The sequence below is a fragment of the Salvelinus alpinus genome, chromosome 23 (assembly GCF_045679555.1).
Source record: "Salvelinus alpinus chromosome 23, SLU_Salpinus.1, whole genome shotgun sequence".
In the NCBI taxonomy this organism is placed as follows: domain Eukaryota; kingdom Metazoa; phylum Chordata; class Actinopteri; order Salmoniformes; family Salmonidae; genus Salvelinus; species Salvelinus alpinus.
The window spans coordinates 2,759,007-2,780,353 of NC_092108.1; the positions used below are offsets into that span (position 1 = coordinate 2,759,007).

Sequence of the window (21,347 nt, forward strand, 5' to 3'; positions counted from 1 at the left end):
AGCCCCATTCAATGAAGGGAAGAGAAGTGTGAGGAGGGGCGATTGGAGTTTGGAGCTTGGTCGAAAGGGGGCATGATTTGCACTTGGAGCTTGGTGAAAGGCGGCATGATTTACACTTGGAGCTTGGTGAAAGGGGGCACGATTTACACTTGGAGCTTGGTGAAAGGGGGCATGATTTACACTTGGAGCTTGGTGAAAGGGGGCATGATTTACACTTGGAGCTTGGTGAAAGGGGGCATGATTTACACTTGGAGCTTGGTGAAAGGGGGCCTGATTTACACTTGGAGCTTGGAGTTTGGAGTTTGGAGTTTGGAGTTTGGAGTTTGGAGTTTGGAGCTTGGAGTTTGGAGCTTGGAGTTTGGAGCTTGGAGTTTGGCGAAAGGGGGCCTGATTTGCTGACATAACTGTAATCTAAATCCAACCTTAATTTACTCGTTGTGACACACTGAGGTTATAAACTCTGTTTTAGACCACACTGACTTTATGACCAAAATGATCCCATTTACACTTTGTAGTCAATTTTGACACGATAATAAATAAATAAAAATGTTTTTTTTAAGGGGCCAGTCATTCTTTAATGCTTGTTTGTACTTCCTCAATTTTTTATCTCATGTGTGCCCAAAGGTGAACTTGACTTGACACGTTTTAATCGGCAGGACACTTCTTTTACACATGGGTTTCCCAGCCTATAAATCACGGTGTGATCAGCATCCTCTATCTCACACGATGATGGTGATGAATTGTGACAGGATGACACACAGTAGAGGTTTCAAATGAGAGGAGAGGGCAGTGATGATCTTTCTCGGGACAGAGTGACTGGATACAGGCGTACAGGTGTTTCAGCAGTCTTTTACAGGTAAGAAGGGAACATGTCTTTAAAAATGCTATGAGGAAAAATAATCGAACATTTGACATTATGGCAGCTACGTGTAAATGGACAACTGCAATTTCCCTGTTTATTTTACAGGTGCTTTTCTCCACAACGACATAAGGATGACGGTCTCCTACACCCTAGAAGTGGCCAATGCTAAGTTTGGAGGGTTTTCCAAGCTGCTCTTCAGGTGGAGGGGAAGCATCTACAAGCTGCTGTATAAAGAGTCCCTTGCGTTCTGTCTGATGTACAGCTTCTTCAGTGTTTTCTACAGGTATGATGAGCAGCTGCCTTCAACGTCTTTTATTGGGAGTAAATAGAAGGAATAGAATGGAATAGAATCCCTTTAATTTTCCCAGAGGGAGCTTCAGTTCGGCAAGTCGGATTGACTTTAGCATCACTGTATTAAAGGTCCTAAACAGTCATTCTGATTCCTATGTATAAACTTTTGAGTGACTAAAACATCACCCACAGTATTTTTTCCCGATTTAAAAATGTAAAACAATTGAGAAAAATGACTTAATACATTTTTCACTCATGTCAAACTACCAGGAAGTCTGACAAGACAGATTGAGTGGGTGGGGGAGCTAATGGGCTGAGTGGGAGGGGATCTTACCTTGAAGGACAGTTCTTTGAAAACGCCTGTGTCAAGCAACATGGACTCAGTGAGTGTTGCAGTCAAATTATCTCAAGCAAATGTGCTGATACACAAAGCAACTCAAACAACATTGGCATTGCATGCAACATCCAATCCTGTCATACATCATCACATCATGGTTTCACAAATGATTGGTTTATCCAACTGTTTGCTTACAGTAACAGCATCCATATAGACAACATGTTGGCTATATCATTTAGCTAGCTAGCCCAAATGGAATTGTCAGCACTGTTTATCAAGCTAGCTATATAGTTCATCTTGGACAATTTTAGTTAAAACTTTACAGGGTTATACAGCAGCTTGTAGATGCTTCCCCTCCACCTGAAGAGCAGCTTGGAAAACCCTCCAAACTTAGCATTGGCCACATACACTAAATATACCAAACATGAAGAACATCTTCCTAACATTGAGTTGCCCCCCCCTTTTGCCCTCAGAACAGCCTCATTTAGTCGGGGCATGGACTCTACAAGATGTTGAAAGCATTGCACAGGGATGTTGACTCCAATGCTTCCCACAGTTGTGTCAAGTTGTCTGGATGTCCTTTGGGTGGTGGACCATCCTTGATACACACAGGAAACTGTTGAGTGTGAAAAACCCAGCAGCGTTGCAGTTCTTGACACAAACCGGTGCGCCTGGCACCTACTACCATACCCTGCTCAAAGGCACTTAAATATTTTGTCTTGCCCATTCACCCTCTGGATGGCACACATACACAATGTCTCAGTTGTCTCAAGGCTTAAATATCCTTCTTTAACACGTCTCCTCCCCTCTTCATCTACACTGATTGAAGTGGATTTAACAAGTGACATCAATAAGGGATCATAGCTTTCACCTGGATTCACCTGGTCAGTCTATGTCATGCAAAGAGCAAGTGTTCTTAATGTTTTGTACACTCAGTGTGTATAAAATGTTCATATAATGTATCATGACTATCAAATCAAGTTTTATTTGTCACATGCGCCGAATACAACAGGTGTAGTAGACCTCACAGTGAAATGCTGAATACAACAGGTGTAGTAGACCTCACAGTGAAATGCTGAATACAACAGGTGTAGTAGACCTCACAGTGAAATGATGAATACAACAGGTGTAGTAGACCTTACAGTGAAATGCTGAATACAACAGGTGTAGTAGACCTCACAGTGAAATGGTGAATACAACAGGTGTAGTAGACCTCACAGTGAAATGCTTACTTACAAGGCTTAACCAACAATGCAGTTTTAAGAAGAAATACCCCCAAAAATAATAAGAAATAATAAATCCTTAAAGAGCAGCAGTAAAATAACAATAATGAGGCTATGTAGTCCCGTGTGGCTCAGTTGGTAGAGCATGGCGCTTGCAACGCCAGGGTTGTGGGTTCATTCCCCACGGGGGACCAGGATGAATATGTATGAACTTTCCAATTTGTAAGTCGCTCTGGATAAGAGCGTCTGCTAAATGACTTAAATGTAAATATACAGGGTGTTACGGTACAGAGTCAATGTGGAGGCTATATACAGGGTGTTACGGTACAGAGTCAATGTGGAGGCTATATACAGGGTGTTACGGTACAGAGTCAATGTGGAGGCTATATACAGGGGGTACTGGTACAGAGTCAATGTGGAGACTATATACAGGGGGTACTGGTACAGAGTCAATGTGGAGGCTATATACAGGGTGTTACGGTACAGAGTCAATGTGGAGGCTATATACAGGGGGTTACAGTACAGAGTCAATGTGGAGGCTATATACAGGGGGTACCGGTACAGAGTCAATGTGGAGGCTATATACAGGGGGTACCGGTACAGAGTCAATGTGGAGGCTATATACAGGGGGTACTGGTACAGAGTCAATGTGGAGGCTATATACAGGGGGGTACAGGTACAGAGTCAATGTGGAGGCTATATACAGGAGGTACCGGTACAGAGTCAACGTGGAGGCTATATACAGGGGGTACCGGTACAGAGTCAATGTGGAGGCTATATACAGGGGGTACCGGTACAGAGTCAATGTGGAGGCTATATACAGGAGGTACCGGTACAGAGTCAACGTGGAGGCTATATACAGGGGGTACCGGTACAGAGTCAATGTGGAGGCTATATACAGCAGGTACCGGGAAAGAGTCAATGTGGAGGCTATATACAGGGGGTACCGGTACAGGCTCATAGTGGAGGCTATATACAGGGTGTTACGGTACAGAGTCAATGTGGAGGCTATATACAGGATGTTACGGTACAGAGTCAATGTGGAGGCTATATACAGGGGGTACTGATACAGACTCGTGGAGGCTATATACAGGATGTTACGGTACAGAGTCAATGTGGAGGCTATATACAGGGGGTACTGATACAGACTCGTGGAGGCTATATACAGGGTGTTACGGTACAGAGTCAATGTGGAGGCTATATACAGGGTGTTACGGTACAGAGTCAATGTGGAGGCTATATACAGGGGGTAACGGTACAGAGTCAATGTGGAGGCTATATACAGGGTGTTACGGTACAGAGTCAATGTGGAGGCTATATACAGGCTTTGATGAATAGGGGAACCTCTAATTATATTTGCTGAGATTAATAGGGGAAACCTCTAATTATATTTGCCTTTGATGAATAGGGGAAACCTCTAATTATATTTGCTGAGATGAATAGGGGAAACCTCTAATTATATTTGCTGAGATGAAGTCACATTTTGGAACCTGTCACGTCCTGACCGTAGATTGCTTTGTATGTTTCTATTTTTTTGTTTGGTCAGGGTGTGATGTGGGTGGGCATTCTATGTTTGTATGTCTAGGTTTTGTATTTCTATGTTTTTGCCTGGTGTGGTTCTCAATCAGGGACAGCTGTCAATCGTTGTCTCTGATTGAGAACCATACTTAGGTAGCCTGTTTTCCCACTGTTAGTTGTGGGTGGTTATTTTCTGTTTAGTGTTGGTTGCACCTTGCAGAACTGTTTCTGCTATTCTTTTTTGTTATTTTGTATTCAGTGTTCAGTCAGTTACGCGGATAAAGATGAACACGTACCCCGCTGCATTATGGTCTGACGATTCCTCTTCTTCCCGATGAATGCCGTGACAGAACCAGTAGACTAGCTACCTAGCTATGTAAACCATGCCCTCTGCGAACACGCCTTCTGCCATGTTGTTTCTGAGGCGGTACTTAATTAAATGATGTAAGAGAATAAGACGTTACCGTTAATAATCCCGCCTCCAGAATCCAAGTGTTTGACATGAGGAAGGGGACAACCAACTTTATGATCAAATGTGATCCATGTAGAAGCAACAGTCATGTTTCTGCTTTGATCTGGTTTCATCCAAATATCATCAAATTTCATGAAAACCTGTTCAGGACCTTTAAGGGAGAGAGTTACAGAAACATGTTTGGTATCAATAATCAGTTATCTTGAATTGGATATATTATGTTTGGTATCAATAATCAGTTATCTTGAATTGGATATATCATGTTTTCAACATGATTCCTTTACAGATTCTTCCTCACTGAGAAACAACAGCTGTTGTTTGAAAATGTAGCCCTCTACTGTGACCAGTTTACCAACTTTATACCAATGTCCTTTGTGCTGGGTAAGTCAACTACATCCCAATGTCCTTTGTGCTGGGTAAGTCAACTACATCCCAATGTCCTTTGTGCTGGGTAAGTCAACTTTATACCAATGTCCTTTGTGCTGGGTAAGTCAACTACATCCCAATGTCCTTTGTGCTGGGTAAGTCAACTACATCCCAATGTCCTTTGTGCTGGGTAAGTCAACTACATCCCAATGTCCTTTGTGCTGGGTAAGTCAACTACATCCCAATGTCCTTTGTGCTGGGTAAGTCAACTACATCCCAATGTCCTTTGTGCTGGGTAAGTCAACTTTATACCAATGTCCTTTGTGCTGGGTAAGTCAACTACATCCCAATGTCCTTTGTGCTGGGTAAGTCAACTACATCCCAATGTCCTTTGTGCTGGGTAAGTCAACTACATCCCAATGTCCTTTGTGCTGGGTAAGTCAACTACATCCCAATGTCCTTTGTGCTGGGTAAGTCAACTACATCCCAATGTCCTTTGTGCTGGGTAAGTCAACTACATCCCAATGTCCTTTGTGCTGGGTAAGTCAACTATATACCAATGTCCTTTGTGCTGGGTAAGTCAACTACATCCCAATGTCCTTTGTGCTGGGTAAGTCAACTACATCCCAATGTCCTTTGTGCTGGGTAAGTCAGCTATATACCAATATCCTTTGTGCAGTGTAAGTCAACTACATCCCAATGTCCTTTGTGCTGGGTAAGTCAACTACATCCCAATATCCTTTGTGCTGGGTAAGTCAACTACATCCCAATGTCCTTTGTGCTGGGTAAGTCAACTACATCCCAATGTCCTTTGTGCTGGGTAAGTCAACTATATACCAATGTCCTTTGTGCTGGGTAAGTCAACTTTATACCAATGTCCTTTGTGCTGGGTAAGTCAACTTTATACCAATGTCCTTTGTGCTGGGTAAGTCAACTACATCCCAATGTCCTTTGTGCTGGGTAAGTCAAAACCTCTGAGGTGGGATTTGTCATGCTTTTATTGTACAGATGTAGTATCTTAATTTGATCACCCGGTTGCAGGAGAAGTTTCCCGCAATGCAGGACATTTAAAACGTGTAGTGTATTTGAGGTTTAAAAAGGCTTCAGGAAGTTTGTAATTTCCACTTTGAAATTTCAGACTTGATTTTCCCTTAAGAAAAATGTCCATTAATTATAATCCACATAATAATTCACATGTCCTGTTGCTGCAGGATTATGTTCCTGCTGTAGCAAACTGGCTCAAATTAAGATCCTACATCTGTACTTATCTGGGCCAAATGATCTCAAGGGAGAATACTATGAGAATGCTACAGCACTGGTTGTCATAGCTACTGATGAGCACCTGAGCAGGTAGACTACAGATCAGTCAGTCACCTGATGTAGCCCTTTCTGCCCCTCATGTAGGCGCGCACATTTACAAAGAAAAACATCCTAAACATCCCTTGTCTGTCACGAGTGTTAAATAAAATTATATTTGAATATACTCTGCCGATTGTCCGTGGTGTTGGTCCTTTGGCGGGTCGAAATATGAGACCAAATATCCACAGGAAAGTATTCTTAAGGCCTCCCGGGTGGCACAGTGGTCTAAGGCCACCAGAGATTCTGGGTTCGAGCCCTGGCTCTGTCGCAGCCGGCCGCGACCGGGAGGTCCATGGGGCGACGCACAATTGGCCCAGCGTTATCCGGGTTAGGGGAGGGTTTGGCCGGCAGGAATGTCCTTGTCCCATCGCGCTCTAGCGACTCCTGTGGCGGGCCGGGTGCAGTGCACGCTGACACGGTTGCTAGGTGTACAGTGTTTCCTCCGACACATTGGTGCAGCTGGCTTCCGGGTTGGATGTGCGTTGTGTCAAGAAGCAGTGTGGCTTGGTTGTGTTTCGGAGGACGCATGGCTCTCGACCTTCGCCTCTCCCGAGTCCGTACGGGAGTTGCAGCGATGAGACAAGACTGTAACTACCACCAATTGGATACCACGAAATTGGGGAGAAAAAAAACAAGTATTATTAAACCGATTTCAAAACGTGCGACTCAAGATGTGTTTGCTTCTGACCTAAGGTACGTAAAGTCTTGCAGGTGGTTACATTGGCACCCTCTGATTCATCAGTCCTCATGATGCTGGGTACCACAATACCCTCTGATTCATCAGCCCTGAGGACATGTTTATGACTGTTGAGGGAACTGGCAATACAAGCATTTCGCTGCACCTGTAATAAGACCTGCTAAACTGTGTACGCGATGAATAAACTTTGATTTGATGTGCGTGTCATATTTTCCTGTAAGGTTTCTATGTGACCCTGGCGTTCAACCGTTGGTGGGGTCAGTACACCAGCTTCCCCCTGCCCGATAACCTGATGATGGTGGTGTCGGGGAACGTCCACGGGGTCGACGAGAGGGGCCGGCTGCTCCGACGCACACTCATGAGATATGCTAACCTCTCCTCTGTCCTCATCCTGCGATCCATCAGCACCAGAGTACGCAGACGCTTCCCAACCCTGGAGCAGGTGGTAGATGCAGGTGATGGTGTGTGTGTGTGTGTGTGTGTGTGTGTGTGTGTGTGTGTGTGTGTGTGTGTGTGTGTGTGTGTGTGTGTGTGTGTGTGTGTGTGTGTGTGTGTGTGTGTGTGTGTGTGTGTGTGTGTGTGTGTGTGTGTGTGTGTGTGTGTGTGTGTGTGTGTGTGTGTACGCGCGTCCGTGCATGTCCCAGGGATAATGCATAGGCTACACATCTCTATGACTGCGTTTACACAGGCAGCCCACATCTCACCTTTTACCCAAATTATTGCCAAAAAGAGATCAGATTTAGGTCTGCCTGAGTTAGGCTGAATTTACAGACTGCCGTTCCTCTTATCTCCTGGTGCAGGATTTATGACACCGCTGGAGCATCAACACCTGGATGGTCTGAACTCTGACTTCAACAAGTACTGGATGCCTCTGACGTGGTTCACTAACCTGGCATCACAGGCCAGGCAGGAGGGTCGGGTCAGAGACGACGTCGCTCTACGACTGCTCATGGATGTGAGTGCTTGTCTCTGAATACTGAACCTGTGAATTGACCTATAAACTTACTGACGGATACAATGCCTCAGAAACCCCCTCAAAGCTGACATGGACCCTTCTCTATCCACAGGATTTCATTTGACTGTAAAGTTAAGTTACATCACTTGTGAGGTGTGGAAACACTTTGTTGCTTTTATGAATTTTGTCTTGCTGCTTTTTGTTCTATGTTGCTCTGTCTGTATGCTACGTCTTGCTTGTCCTATGTTGCTATGTCTTGCTTGTTCTATGTTGCTATTGTCTATATTGTAATTGTTTTTAATAACCTACCCAGGGACTGTGGTTGAAAATTAGCCGGCTGGCTAAAACCGGCACTTTTATTGAAACATTGATTAATGTGCACTGTCCCTGTAAAAATAAAAATAAACTCAAACTCAACTCAAACTCAAACATCCAGACAACAGTATAAATCAGGACATAACGGCGAGGAGTTCTTTGTGGTCAGGTGACGCTCCTGGCCCTAACTACGAAGGCCTTTTTGTCCTCCTGTCCCTAGGAGCTGAATAACTACAGAGGAAAGTGCAGCCTGCTGTTTCACTATGACTGGATCAGCATTCCTCTGGTCTACACTCAGGTAACCCTAACCTCTAACCCTAACCCCTAAACCTCTGGTCTACACTCAGGTAACCCTACCCTCTGACCCCTAACCCCTAAACCTCTGGTCTACACTCAGCTAACCCTACCCTCTGACCCCTAACCCTAACCCCTAAACCTCTGGTCTACACTCAGCTAACCCTACCCTCTGACCCCTAACCCCTAAACCTCTGGTCTACACTCAGGTAACCCTACCCTCTGACCCCTAACCCCTAAACCTCTGGTCTACACTCAGCTAACCCTACCCTCTGACCCCTAACCCTAACCCCTAAACCTCTGGTCTACACTCAGCTAACCCTACCCTCTGACCCCTAACCCTAACCCCTAAACCTCTGGTCTACACTCAGCTAACCCTACCCTCTGACCCCTAACCCTAACCAACCCCTAAACCTCTGGTCTACACTCAGCTAACCCTACCCTCTGACCCCTAACCCCTAAACCTCTGGTCTACACTCAGCTAACCCTACCCTCTGACCCCTAACCCTAACCCCTAAACCTCTGGTCTACACTCAGCTAACCCTACCCTCTGACCCCTACCCTCTAAACCTCTGGTCTACACTCAGCTAACCCTACCCTCTGACCCCTAATCCCTAAACCTCTGGTCTACACTCAGCTAACCCTACCCTCTGACCCCTAACTTCTAACCCCTAAACCTCTGGTCTACACTCAGCTAACCCTACCCTCTGACCCCTAACCTCTAACCCCTAAACCTCTGGTCTACACTCAGGTAACCCTACCCTCTGACCCCTAACCCCTAAACCTCTGGTCTACACTCAGCTAACCCTACCCTCTGACCCCTAACCCCTAAACCTCTGGTCTACACTCAGCTAACCCTACCCTCTGACCCCTAACCCCTAAACCTCTGGTCTACACTCAGGTAACCCTACCCTCTGACCTCTAACCCCTAAACCTCTGGTCTACACTCAGCTAACCCTACCCTCTGACCCCTAACCCCTAAACCTCTGGTCTACACTCAGCTAACCCTACCCTCTGACCCCTACCCTCTGACCCCTAACCCCTAAACCTCTGGTCTACACTCAGGTAACCCTACCCTCTGACCCCTAACCCCTAAACCTCTGGTCTACACTCCGCTAACCCTACCCTCTGACCCCTAACCCTAACCCCTAAACCTCTGGTCTACACTCAGCTAACCCTACCCTCTGACCCCTAACCCTAACCCCTAAACCTCTGGTCTACACTCAGCTAACCCTACCCTCTGACCCCTAACCCCTAAACCTCTGGTCTACACTCAGCTAACCCTACCCTCTGACCCCTAACCCTAACCCCTAAACCTCTGGTCTACACTCAGCTAACCCTACCCTCTGACCCCTACCCTCTAAACCTCTGGTCTACACTCAGCTAACCCTACCCTCTGACCCCTAACCCCTAAACCTCTGGTCTACACTCAGCTAACCCTACCCTCTGACCCCTAACTTCTAACCCCTAAACCTCTGGTCTACACTCAGCTAACCCTACCCTCTGACCCCTAACCCCTAAACCTCTGGTCTACACTCAGGTAACCCTACCCTCTGACCCCTAACCCCTAAACCTCTGGTCTACACTCAACTAACCCTACCCTCTGACCCCTAACCCCTAAACCTCTGGTCTACACTCAGCTAACCCTACCCTCTGACCCCTAACTTCTAACCCCTAAACCTCTGGTCTACACTCAGCTAACCCTACCCTCTGACCCCTAACCTCTAACCCCCAAACCTCTGGTCTACACTCAGGTAACCCTACCCTCTGACCTCTGACCCCTAACCCCTAAACCTCTGGTCTACACTCAGGTAACTCTACCCTCTGACCCCTAACCCCTAAACCTCTGGTCTACACTCAGCTAACCCTACCCTCTGACCCCTAACCCCTAAACCTCTGGTCTACACTCAGCTAACCCTACCCTCTGACCCCTAACCCCTAAACCTCTGGTCTACACTCAGGTAACCCTACCCTCTGACCTCTAACCCCTAAACCTCTGGTCTACACTCAGCTAACCCTACCCTCTGACCCCTAACCCCTAAACCTCTGGTCTACACTCAGCTAACCCTACCCTCTGACCCCTACCCTCTGACCCCTAACCCCTAAACCTCTGGTCTACACTCAGGTAACCCTACCCTCTGACCCCTAACCCCTAAACCTCTGGTCTACACTCCGCTAACCCTACCCTCTGACCCCTAACCCTAACCCCTAAATCTCTGGTCTACACTCAGCTAACCCTACCCTCTGACCCCTAACCCTAACCCCTAAACCTCTGGTCTACACTCAGCTAACCCTACCCTCTGACCCCTAACCCTAACCCCTAAACCTCTGGTCTACACTCAGCTAACCCTACCCTCTGACCCCTACCCTCTAAACCTCTGGTCTACACTCAGCTAACCCTACCCTCTGACCCCTAACCCCTAAACCTCTGGTCTACACTCAGCTAACCCTACCCTCTGACCCCTAACCTCTAACCCCTAAACCTCTGGTCTACACTCAGGTAACCCTACCCTCTGACCCCTAACCCCTAAACCTCTGGTCTACACTCAGCTAACCCTACCCTCTGACCCCTAACCCCTAAACCTCTGGTCTACACTCAGCTAACCCTACCCTCTGACCCCTAACTTCTAACCCCTAAACCTCTGGTCTACACTCAGCTAACCCTACCCTCTGACCCCTAACCTCTAACCCCTAAACCTCTGGTCTACACTCAGGTAACTCTACCCTCTGACCTCTGACCCCTAACCCCTAAACCTCTGGTCTACACTCAGGTAACTCTACCCTCTGACCCCTAACCCCTAAACCTCTGGTCTACACTCAGCTAACCCTACCCTCTGACCCCTAACCCCTAAACCTCTGGTCTACACTCAGCTAACCCTACCCTCTGACCCCTAACCCCTAAACCTCTGGTCTACACTCAGGTAACCCTACCCTCTGACCTCTAACCCCTAAACCTCTGGTCTACACTCAGCTAACCCTACCCTCTGACCCCTAACCCCTAAACCTCTGGTCTACACTCAGCTAACCCTACCCTCTGACCCCTAACCTCTAACCCCTAAACCTCTGGTCTACACTCAGGTAACCCTACCCTCTGACCTCTGACCCCTAACCCCTAAACCTCTGGTCTACACTCAGGTAACTCTACCCTCTGACCCCTAACCCCTAAACCTCTGGTCTACACTCAGCTAACCCTACCCTCTGACCCCTAACCCCTAAACCTCTGGTCTACACTCAGCTAACCCTACCCTCTAACCCCTAAACCTCTGGTCTACACTCAGGTAACCCTACCCTCTGACCTCTAACCCCTAAACCTCTGGTCTACACTCAGCTAACCCTACCCTCTGACCCCTAACCCCTAAACCTCTGGTCTACACTCAGCTAACCCTACCCTCTGACCCCTACCCTCTGACCCCTAACCCCTAAACCTCTGGTCTACACTCAGGTAACCCTACCCTCTGACCCCTAACCCCTAAACCTCTGGTCTACACTCAGCTAACCCTACCCTCTGACCCCTAACCCCTAAACCTCTGGTCTACACTCAGCTAACCCTACCCTCTGACCCCTAACCCCTAACCCTAACCCCTAAACCTCTGGTCTACACTCAGGTAAATGTTACAGGCTGGGTTCAAACCCCAAGACTGTTAGCCCACTGAGCTAAACTTAGGTTAGCGTAGGGAGCTAACACAAGTCGTCAGGTCTCAGCCAAGGTTATTTATCAGCCACGGTTATTTATCAGCCAAGGTTATTTATCAGCCAAGGTTATTTATCAACCACGGTTATTTATCAGCCAAGGTTATTTATCAGCCACTGTTATTTATCAGCCAATGTTATTTATCAGCCATGGTTATTTATCAGCCAAGGTTATTTATCAGCCAAGGTTATTTATCAGCCAAGGTTATTTATCAGCCAATGTTATTTATCAGCCAATGTTATTTATCAGCCAATGTTATTTATCAGCCAATGTTATTTATCAGCCAAGGTTATTTATCAGCCAAGGTTATTTATCAGCCAATGTTATTTATCAGCCAATGTTATTTATCAGCCAAGGTTATTTATCAGCCAAGGTTATTTATCAGCCAATGTTATTTATCAGCCAAGGTTATTTTTCAGCCAATGTTATTTTTCAGCCAATGTTATTTATCAGCCAAGGTTATTTATCAGCCAAGGTTATTTATCAGCCAAGGTTATTTTTCAGCCAATGTTATTTATCAACCAAGGTTATTTATCAGCCAAGGTTATTTTTCAGCCAAGGTTATTTTTCAGCCAATGTTATTTATCAGCCAATGTTATTTTTCAGCCAAGGTTATTTATCAGCCAATGTTATTTATCAGCCAATGTTATTTATCAGCCAATGTTATTTATCAGCCAAGGTTATTTATCAGCCAATGTTATTTATCAGCCAATGTTATTTATCAGCCAAGGTTATTTTTCAGCCAAGCTTGGTTCACTTAACCACCTCTGTTACATGTGGTGGTCAGTAATGGTGAAAGTATCTTCAGCTGTAAAAACAAAAGCTATTACTAGAAACTGCTGAGACCTGTATAATACCAAACTACTGCCTGTATAACACCAAACTACTGCCTGTATAATACCAAACTACTGCCTGTATAACACCAAACTACTGCCTGTATAATACCAAACTACTGCCTGTATAACACCAAACTACAACCTGTATAATACCAAACTACTGCCTGTATAACACCAAACTACAACCTGTATAATACCAAACTACTGCCTGTATAACACCAAACTACAACCTGTATAATACCAAACTACTGCCTGTATAACACCAAACTACAACCTGTATAATACCAAACTACTGCCTGTATAACACCAAACTACTGCCTGTATAATACCAAACTACAACCTGTATAATACCAAACTACTGCCTGTATAACACCAAACTACTGCCTGTATAACACCAAACTACTGCCTGTATAATACCAAACTACTGCCTGTATAACACCAAACTACTGCCTGTATAATACCAAACTACTGCCTGCCTGTATAATACCAAACTACAACCTGTATAATACCAAACTACTGCCTGTATAACACCAAACTACTGCCTGTATAACACCAAACTACTGCCTGTATAACACCAAACTACTGCCTGTATAACACCAAACTACTGCCTGTATAACACCAAACTACTGCCTGTAGCTGCTTTTTGTTCTATGTTGCTCTGTCTGTATGCTACGTCTTGCTTGTCCTATGTTGCTATGTCTTGCTTGTTCTATGTTGCTATTGTCTATATTGTAATTGTTTTTAATAACCTGCCCAGGGACTGTGGTTGAAAATTAGCCGGCTGGCTAAAACCGGCACTTTTACTGAAACGTTGATTAATGTGCACTGTCCCTGTAAAAATAAAAATAAACTCAAACTCAACTCAAACTCAAACATCCAGACATATTTATCAGCCAAGGTTATTTATCAGCCAAGGTTATTTATCAGCCATGGTTATTTATCAGCCAATGTTATTTATCAACCAAGGTTATTTATCAGCCAATGTTATTTATCAGCCAAGGTTATTTTTCAGCCAATGTTATTTTTCAGCCAATGTTATTTTTCAGCCAATGTTATTTATCAGCCAAGGTTATTTTTCAGCCAATGTTATTTATCAACCAAGGTTATTTATCAGCCAATGTTATTTATCAGCCAAGGTTATTTTTCAGCCAATGTTATTTATCAGCCAATGTTATTTTTCAGCCAATGTTATTTATCAGCCAAGGTTATTTATCAGCCAATGTTATTTATCAGCCAAGGTTATTTATCAGCCAAGGTTATTTATCAGCCAATGTTATTTATCAGCCAATGTTATTTATCAGCCAATGTTATTTATCAGCCAAGGTTATTTATCAGCCAATGTTATTTATCAGCCAATGTTATTTATCAGCCAATGTTATTCTTCAGCCAATGTTATTTATCAGCCAAGGTTATTTATCAGCCAAGGTTATTTATCAGCCAAGGTTATTTATCAGCCAATGTTATTTATCAGCCAAGGTTATTTATCAGCCAATGTTATTTATCAGCCAAGCTTGGTTCACTTAACCACCTCTGTTACATGTGGTGGTCAGTAATGGTGAAAGTATCTTCAGCTGTAAAAACAAAAGCTATTACTAGAAACTGCTGAGACCTGTATAATACCAAACTACTGCCTGTATAACACCAAACTACAACCTGTATAATACCAAACTACTGCCTGTATAACACCAAACTACAACCTGTATAATACCAAACTACTGCCTGTATAACACCAAACTACTGCCTGTATAACACCAAACTACAACCTGTATAATACCAAACTACTGCCTGTATAATACCAAACTACAACCTGTATAATACCAAACTACTGCCTGTATAACACCAAACTACTGCCTGTATAACACCAAACTACTGCCTGTATAATACCAAACTACTGCCTGCCTGTATAATACCAAACTACAACCTGTATAATACCAAACTACAACCTGTATAATACCAAACTACTGCCTGTATAACACCAAACTACTGCCTGTATAACACCAAACTACAACCTGTATAATACCAAACTACTGCCTGTATAATACCAAACTACAACCTGTATAATACCAAACTACTGCCTGTATAACACCAAACTACTGCCTGTATAACACCAAACTACTGCCTGTATAATACCAAACTACTGCCTGTATAACACCAAACTACAACCTGTATAATACCAAACTACTGCCTGTATAACACCAAACTACAACCTGTATAATACCAAACTACTGCCTGTATAACACCAAACTACAACCTGTATAATACCAAACTACTGCCTGTATAACACCAAACTACAACCTGTATAATACCAAACTACTGCCTGTATAACACCAAACTACTGCCTGTATAATACCAAACTACAACCTGTATAATACCAAACTACTGCCTGTATAACACCAAACTACTGCCTGTATAACACCAAACTACTGCCTGTATAATACCAAACTACTGCCTGTATAACACCAAACTACTGCCTGTATAATACCAAACTACTGCCTGCCTGTATAATACCAAACTACAACCTGTATAATACCAAACTACAACCTGTATAATACCAAACTACTGCCTGTATAACACCAAACTACTGCCTGTATAACACCAAACTACTGCCTGTATAACACCAAACTACTGCCTGTATAACACCAAACTACTGCCTGTATAACACCAAACTACTGCCTGTATAACACCAAACTACTGCCTGTAGCTGCTTTTTGTTCTATGTTGCTATGTCTGTATGCTACGTCTTGCTTGTCCTATGTTGCTATGTCTTGCTTGTTCTATGTTGCTATTGTCTATATTGTAATTGTTTTTAATAACCTGCCCAGGGACTGTGGTTGAAAATTAGCCGGCTGGCTAAAACCGGCACTTTTACTGAAACGTTGATTAATGTGCACTGTCCCTGTAAAAATAAAAATAAACTCAAACTCAACTCAAACTCAAACATCCAGACATATTTATCAGCCAAGGTTATTTATCAGCCAAGGTTATTTATCAGCCATGGTTATTTATCAGCCAATGTTATTTATCAACCAAGGTTATTTATCAACCAAGGTTATTTATCAGCCAATGTTATTTATCAGCCAAGGTTATTTATCAGCCAATGTTATTTATCAGCCAATGTTATTTATCAGCCAATGTTATTTATCAGCCAATGTTATTTTTCAGCCAATGTTATTTATCAGCCAATGTTATTTATCAGCCAATGTTATTTATCAGCCAATGTTATTTATCAGCCAATGTTATTTATCAGCCAAGGTTATTTTTCAGCCAAGCTTGGTTCACTTAACCACCTCTGTTACATGTGGTGGTCAGTAATGGTGAAAGTATCTTCAGCTGTAAAAACAAAAGCTATTACTAGAAACTGCTGAGACCTGTATAATACCAAACTACTGCCTGTATAACACCAAACTACAACCTGTATAATACCAAACTACAGCCTGTATAACACCAAACTACTGCCTGTATAATACCAAACTACAACCTGTATAATACCAAACTACTGCCTGTATAATACCAAACTACAACCTGTATAATACCAAACTACTGCCTGTATAACACCAAACTACTGCCTGTATAACACCAAACTACTGCCTGTATAATACCAAACTACTGCCTGTATAACACCAAACTACTGCCTGTATAATACCAAACTACTGCCTGCCTGTATAATACCAAACTACAACCTGTATAATACCAAACTACAACCTGTATAATACCAAACTACTGCCTGTATAACACCAAACTACTGCCTGTATAACACCAAACTACTGCCTGTATAACACCAAACTACTGCCTGTATAACACCAAACTACTGCCTGTATAATACCAAACTACAACCTGTATAATACCAAACTACTGCCTGTATAACACCAAACTACTGCCTGTATAACACCAAACTACTGCCTGTATAATACCAAACTACTGCCTGTATAACACCAAACTACTGCCTGTATAACACCAAACTACTGCCTGTATAATACCAAACTACTGCCTGTATAACACCAAACTACTGCCTGTATAACACCAAACTACTGCCTGTATAACACCAAACTACTGCCTGTATAACACCAAACTACTGCCTGTATAATACCAAACTACTGCCTGTATAATACCAAACTACTGCCTGTATAATACCAAACTACTGCCTGTATAACACCAAACTACTGCCTGTATAACACCAAACTACTGCCTGTATAACACCAAACTACTGCCTGTATAACACCAAACTACTGCCTGTATAATACCAAACTACTGCCTGTATAATACCAAACTACTGCCTGTATAACACCAAACTACTGCCTGTATAACACCAAACTACTGCCTGTATAACACCAAACTACAACCTGTATAATACCAAACTACTGCCTGTATAATACCAAACTACAACCTGTATAATACCAAACTACTGCCTGTATAACACCAAACTACTGCCTGTATAACACCAAACTACTGCCTGTATAATACCAAACTACTGCCTGTATAACACCAAACTACTGCCTGTATAATACCAAACTACTGCCTGCCTGTATAATACCAAACTACTGCATGCCTGTATAATACCAAACTACAACCTGTATAATACCAAACTACTGCCTGTATAACACCAAACTACTGCCTGTATAACACCAAACTACTGCCTGTATAACACCAAACTACTGCCTGTATAACACCAAACTACTGCCTGTATAATACCAAACTACAACCTGTATAATACCAAACTACTGCCTGTATAACACCAAACTACTGCCTGTATAACACCAAACTACTGCCTGTATAATACCAAACTACTGCCTGTATAACACCAAACTACTGCCTGTATAACACCAAACTACTGCCTGTATAACACCAAACTACTGCCTGTATAATACCAAACTACTGCCTGTATAACACCAAACTACTGCCTGTATAACACCAAACTACAACCTGTATAATACCAAACTACTGCCTGTATAATACCAAACTACAACCTGTATAATACCAAACTACTGCCTGTATAACACCAAACTAATGCCTGTATAACACCAAACGACTGCCTGTATAATACCAAACTACTGCCTGTATAACACCAAACTACTGCCTGTATAATACCAAACTACTGCCTGTATAACACCAAACTACTGCCTGTATAATACCAAACTACTGCCTGCCTGTATAATACCAAACTACTGCCTGCCTGTATAATACCAAACTACAACCTGTATAATACCAAACTACTGCCTGTATAACACCAAACTACTGCCTGTATAACACCAAACTACTGCCTGTATAACACCAAACTACTGCCTGTATAACACCAAACTACTGCCTGTATAATACCAAACTACAACCTGTATAATACCAAACTACTGCCTGTATAACACCAAACTACTGCCTGTATAACACCAAACTACTGCCTGTATAATACCAAACTACTGCCTGTATAACACCAAACTACTGCCTGTATAACACCAAACTACTGCCTGTATAATACCAAACTACTGCCTGTATAACACCAAACTACTGCCTGTATAACACCAAACTACTGCCTGTATAACACCAAACTACTGCCTGTATAACACCAAACTACTGCCTGTATAATACCAAACTACTGCCTGTATAATACCAAACTACTGCCTGTATAACACCAAACTACTGCCTGTATAACACCAAACTACTGCCTGTATAACACCAAACTACTGCCTGTATAATACCAAACTACTGCCTGTATAATACCAAACTACTGCCTGTATAACACCAAACTACTGCCTGTATAACACCAAACTACTGCCTGTATAACACCAAACTACTGCCTGTATAATACCAAACTACTGCCTGCCTGTATAATACCAAACTACTGCCTGCCTGTATAATACCAAACTACTGCCTGTATAATACCAAACTACTGCCTGTATAATACCAAACTACTGCCTGTATAATACCAAACTACTGCCTGCCTGTATAATACCAAACTACTGCCTGCCTGTATAATACCAAACGACTGCCTGTATAACACCAAACGACTGCCTGTATAATACCAAACGACTGCCTGTATAATACCAAACTACTGCCTGCCTGTATAATACCAAACTACTGCCTGTATAATACCAAACGACTGCCTGTATAATACCAAACGACTGCCTGTATAATACCAAACTACTGCCTGTATAATACCAAACTGCTCCCTGTATAATTCGATGTGATTACGTCCCTCCACACAAGGTAGTGACCCTGGCTGTGTACTCGTTCTTCGGCTTCTGTCTGATTGGTCGACAGTTCCTGAACCCTGAGAAGGGGTATAAAGGTCACCAGCTGGACTTGTACGTCCCCGTCTTCACCCTGCTTCAGTTCTTCTTCTATGCAGGCTGGCTCAAGGTGACTTCCTTATCAATTGATTTGATATTGATTGGTTCATTTATTGATTGAATATTGATTAGTTGGATAATTGATTGATAGGATATTGATTGGTTAATTAATTGATAGGGTGTTGATTTGTTGGTTGATTGGATATTGATTGGTTTATTTAATATTGATTGGGTGGTTAATTGATTGATTGGTTTTCATTGTTACTTGCAGTCTGAATTATGTAGAATCTACAGTCAAGATATATTATTGTAAGGGACCAGAGTTTATTTTGGCTGAGACATGGTCAGGAACAACTCTTGGTCTTAGTTATGCTGTATTCCTTGACTGTCCTTCCTTCTCTCTGTTCCCTAGGTGGGGGAGTTGACTGGCCTTAGTTATGCTGAAGTCCTTGACTGTCCTTTCTTCTCTCTGTTCCCTAGGTGGGGGAGTTGACTGGCCTTAGTTATGCTGTATTCCTTGACTGTCCTTCCTTCTCTCTGTTCCCTAGGTGGGGGAACTGATCATCAATCCCTTCGGAGAGGACGATGACGACTTTGAAACCAACCAACTAATCGACCGGAATATTCAGGTGTGTTCATCTCACTTCAATTGAATTTAAGCCATCAGTTACCATCGACTGCTGAGTGATAAAGTAATTATCTGAGCATTTGTACCTTTGCTGTATTTTCTGTAAAAAAAAAAAAAAATCTCAGTTCACTTTCCTGAACCAATCATTTACCATCTCCTATAAAGTATTGTCTGACCGTATTCACTGTTGGGGTTTTATCCAGAAAGACAGTGATAGATCTGCTGTCTTTCATTGGCTATTTTGCTGTCTTTCTCCCCCTCACATTTCTTCCCAGGTGTCCATGCTGGCTGTAGATGACATGCACCAGAACCTGCCCCCAACAGAGAAGGACAAGTTCTGGGTGGAGAGATACTTATCTGTCCCCTACTCTACTGCTGCTGAGACCCTCAGACCTACCTTCATGGGCTCAACATATGACATAAGGTATCCTACAATGACTGTGATTCATTTGTTCATTCGTTTGTTAATTCATTCATTTATTTGTTTGTTAATTCATTGATTCATTGGGCAGCTTTGAATCTGGTCAGGCCGTCTCCATGCCCTTCGTCTATAAGGATGAGTGTGGTGATGTGGACAGGAAGGTGAAGGATGTGTCTTTAGTGAGAGACAGACAGCTGAAGGCGTCTCATCTGCAGACAGAACGAGGGGAGGGGCAGTTCAAGGTGGCTGTGGAACTCATCCAAGCCAATGACAATGAGCAGAGCTCTTGTTGAAAGATCTGGGCAACTTGTTTATGGGTTTATTTTTTGGGATAATTCCTGCATTTTCCATGCACCTGTGTGTCAATGATTGTGTGAAATGTCTTCTACAATCATGTTTAGATTGTTTGTAATCCTGGTTATTAAAAAATGATTTTGAAAAACATTCATTCTTCTTTTTTTTAAAGAATATAAAAACCATTAAATAAAACAGCTGTGACAGTGATGCATGACTTTTACATTTGAAGCCTGATTCCGTCGATATAACATTGTAGATGGATTTCACGAACTAAATTATAGTTTATCTGCATAAATTAATATACTGTAGGTAGTGAACGAATCTGCCAAGACTGACATACGTATGTAAGGAATAAAGGTGTGATTGTTTTTTCATTTTTTTGTATTCTCTTGTATTGTTTATTTTCTGGTGTATATCCTACGCAATTTGTTGTGTAATTGTAAAATGCAGGGCTTTCTTGGTCTCGATGGGACACCCTGTTAAAATAAAGGTCAAATAAAAAGTACA

At 43.0% G+C, this 21,347-nt stretch overlaps 1 protein-coding gene across 1 annotated transcript; it reads left to right on the forward strand.

Moving 5' to 3' along the window:
* Positions 1-993: 993 nt before the first annotated feature.
* Positions 994-20,987, forward strand: best4 (bestrophin 4). The gene is made up of 9 exons (XM_071360684.1): positions 994-1,145; positions 4,990-5,084; positions 7,347-7,580; positions 7,926-8,080; positions 8,616-8,693; positions 19,412-19,564; positions 20,043-20,123; positions 20,398-20,546; positions 20,635-20,987. Exons 1-9 carry the CDS (start codon positions 994-996, stop codon positions 20,834-20,836), a joined length of 1,299 nt encoding a protein of 432 aa, XP_071216785.1. The 3' UTR covers positions 20,837-20,987.
* Positions 20,988-21,347: the final 360 nt, after the last annotated feature.